At 56.7% G+C, this 2,279-nt stretch overlaps 1 protein-coding gene across 1 annotated transcript in view; it reads left to right on the plus strand.

Annotated features, from left to right (window-relative positions):
• The first annotated feature begins 1,247 nt into the window (after nt 1-1,247).
• The window catches only part of POR (cytochrome p450 oxidoreductase), an 80,102-nt gene continuing 79,070 nt past the window's right edge, over nt 1,248-2,279 (plus strand). The window contains exon 1 of the mRNA XM_019646834.1: nt 1,248-1,354. Coding sequence (XP_019502379.1) covers nt 1,263-1,354 — 92 coding nt within the window. The 5' untranslated portion in view covers nt 1,248-1,262. The remainder of the gene's footprint in view (nt 1,355-2,279) is intronic.

Here is a 2,279-nt window from a genome sequence, read left to right on the forward strand (position 1 = left end):
GTGACCACCGGCAAGTGAGCACAAATTTTTGTTAACTATCCTGTAATCAGATCCTCACTACTTTCCTTTCTCCCACCTTCATGTAATCTTCCTTACATTCCCTTCTTAAATTCCAAATGCATAAAAGCTACTAACTGTCATTTCTTGGAAGCATTTTTCTCAGTCTGATAAGATCTTGCTTCCTGGCTATCCTCTGTTTGGCTCAAATAAATTATTATAAAAATTAGAGGTTTGGACGTTCTTACATCAACATCTCTAATGTAGGAACCGCAGTAGGAGGCAGAGCAAGATCCTTACCCCGGACCAAGGCAGCCAGACTTTTCAAACCCAAAGCGCCCCATGTCCCTCCCCGGGTAGGTCCAGTCCAGGCTCCTGCATGGTCACTTCCGGCCCCGACCCAAGCAGGCCAGCATTCCAATCCCTGGTCAGACAGGAGGGGCCCCAGGCCATCTGTGCATGCAGACTCAGGTCAGGGAACTGAGGGCCGCGGAGGAGAAAAAGTGGGGAACACACGTGAGTGGCTGTCAGCAGCAGGCCAGACAGCGCGGCGCACAGACATGGCCCTGCGGTGACCCAGGAGAGGGTGGGCAGCCGGCCAAAACCAGCAACTCCCAGGGAGAAGTGGGCCAAGCTGGAGTCCCGCCCTGCAGGGAGCTATGTGCCTGGCCCTCTGACGAGCAGCCCAGCTGAGAGACGGAGGGGGCGTGGCCGGGCTGGGCCGTACCAAGAGCACGGATTCGCAGGGTGAAGACCTGGCCCAGGGAGTGCTCGCGTGTTGGGCGGGGCGGTGCCGCCGACGGCCACGCCCCTACCCCCGTGACCGGCGCAGGCAGTGGTAGCGCCTCAGCGGTGTAGGCTTGCGGGCGTCCTGCGCAGGTGCGGGGAGTGCTGCCGGGCCGCCGGTGGTGAGTGCGCGGGATCGCGGGCGCGGGGTTTGTGAGGTCCTGGTGCCGGGGTTCCGGGACTCGACGCCCTCTGGTCTCCTCGGCCGCCCGGGCCCTTGGCGGTGGAGCAGCTTCGCGGGCCAGTTTGCTGTTAGACTTGGCGCTCGCACAGAAACCCGTGCTCCCACTTTGGCCCTTCCCGGGGTGGCCCTTCTGCGGCAGCTTGACGGTCGTCATTTCCACGGCCGGAGGCGCCCGACAGGCCCTCCCACCAAGTGTTAAGTCTGGGCGTCGAAGGGCTTGGGCACCAGGCCCGGCGCCGCCACTTAAGGGCTAAGCCACTTTTCCTCTCCAAGCCTCAGTTTGCCCGTCTGTACGATGGGCCTTGAGGCAACCAGTTTTGGGGCTAACTCACATAGAAGGCGCTCTGGGAGTGCCAATGGGACCCGAATCCTATCCTGCAGCATGAGGTGGGCTCAGTGGAGGGCTCAGGGGGGCCGGCTAGCCCGTCCTCTCCTGGGAATCGCTCTGCGTGCTGGCGAGGCCCAGGCATCTCTGGGGAGCAGTGTCCCTGGTGGACGCTGCTACAAATCTTTGCTGAGCTCTCCTGGGCAGCCGTGAACATCCTTAGCTCGTGGGAGCATTTGAGTAAGAGGTCGAGGTTTCCTGGGCTGATTAGGGTGGGGGTGGGGGCTTCAGAGAACTAGACCTCGACTTTGTTTTTTATTTCTTAAGGCGAGTCATCATTGTGTAAGCTGATGACCAATACTGAGGAGTTTAGGGTCATTTCGATGAACGTGACTGCCTCCTCTCTTGGACCCAGGAAATGCAGACTTCCCTCTGAGCTTGGCCACGCTAGAGAATAGTGCTAGCACCAAGGGAGACAGGGCTGGAGTGGGTGGTCCTGGGTCTGAATCTTGGCACCTTGTCAGAACGCTTAACTTTTTTAAGCTTGTTTTCTCTTCAGTAGCACAGATGGTGATTCACAGGGTTGAGGTTGTGAGGATCAAAAGAGAGTCTTGGAGGGAGGGTGACATTGAGAATTGTGCTTTAAGCTGAGCAGCCTTTAAGCTGAGCAGTTAACTAACCCTCTGGGATCCATTGTCCTCACTGTGCAATGCTGTAATTCCTGTTGTTTGGGGAGGAGCCATTGATTCACAAGTTCTGCCTACACAAGTCCTTTGAGTGGTTGTGGTGTTGACTTGATTGGGGAGATATTCCAAAGTTCTTAGTGCAGCAGAGAACCCAGAAGGGATGACTATCTTTGTGGCCCTCTAAGGCAGCGGTTCTCAACCTGTGTGGGTCGCGACCCCTTTGGGGGTCGAATGACCCTTTCACAGGGGTCGCCTAAGACCATCGGAAAACAAAAAGATATTTACATTACGATTCATAACA

The sequence above is a fragment of the Hipposideros armiger genome, unplaced genomic scaffold (assembly GCF_001890085.2).
Source record: "Hipposideros armiger isolate ML-2016 unplaced genomic scaffold, ASM189008v1 scaffold_107, whole genome shotgun sequence".
Taxonomy (NCBI): Eukaryota; Metazoa; Chordata; class Mammalia; order Chiroptera; family Hipposideridae; genus Hipposideros; species Hipposideros armiger.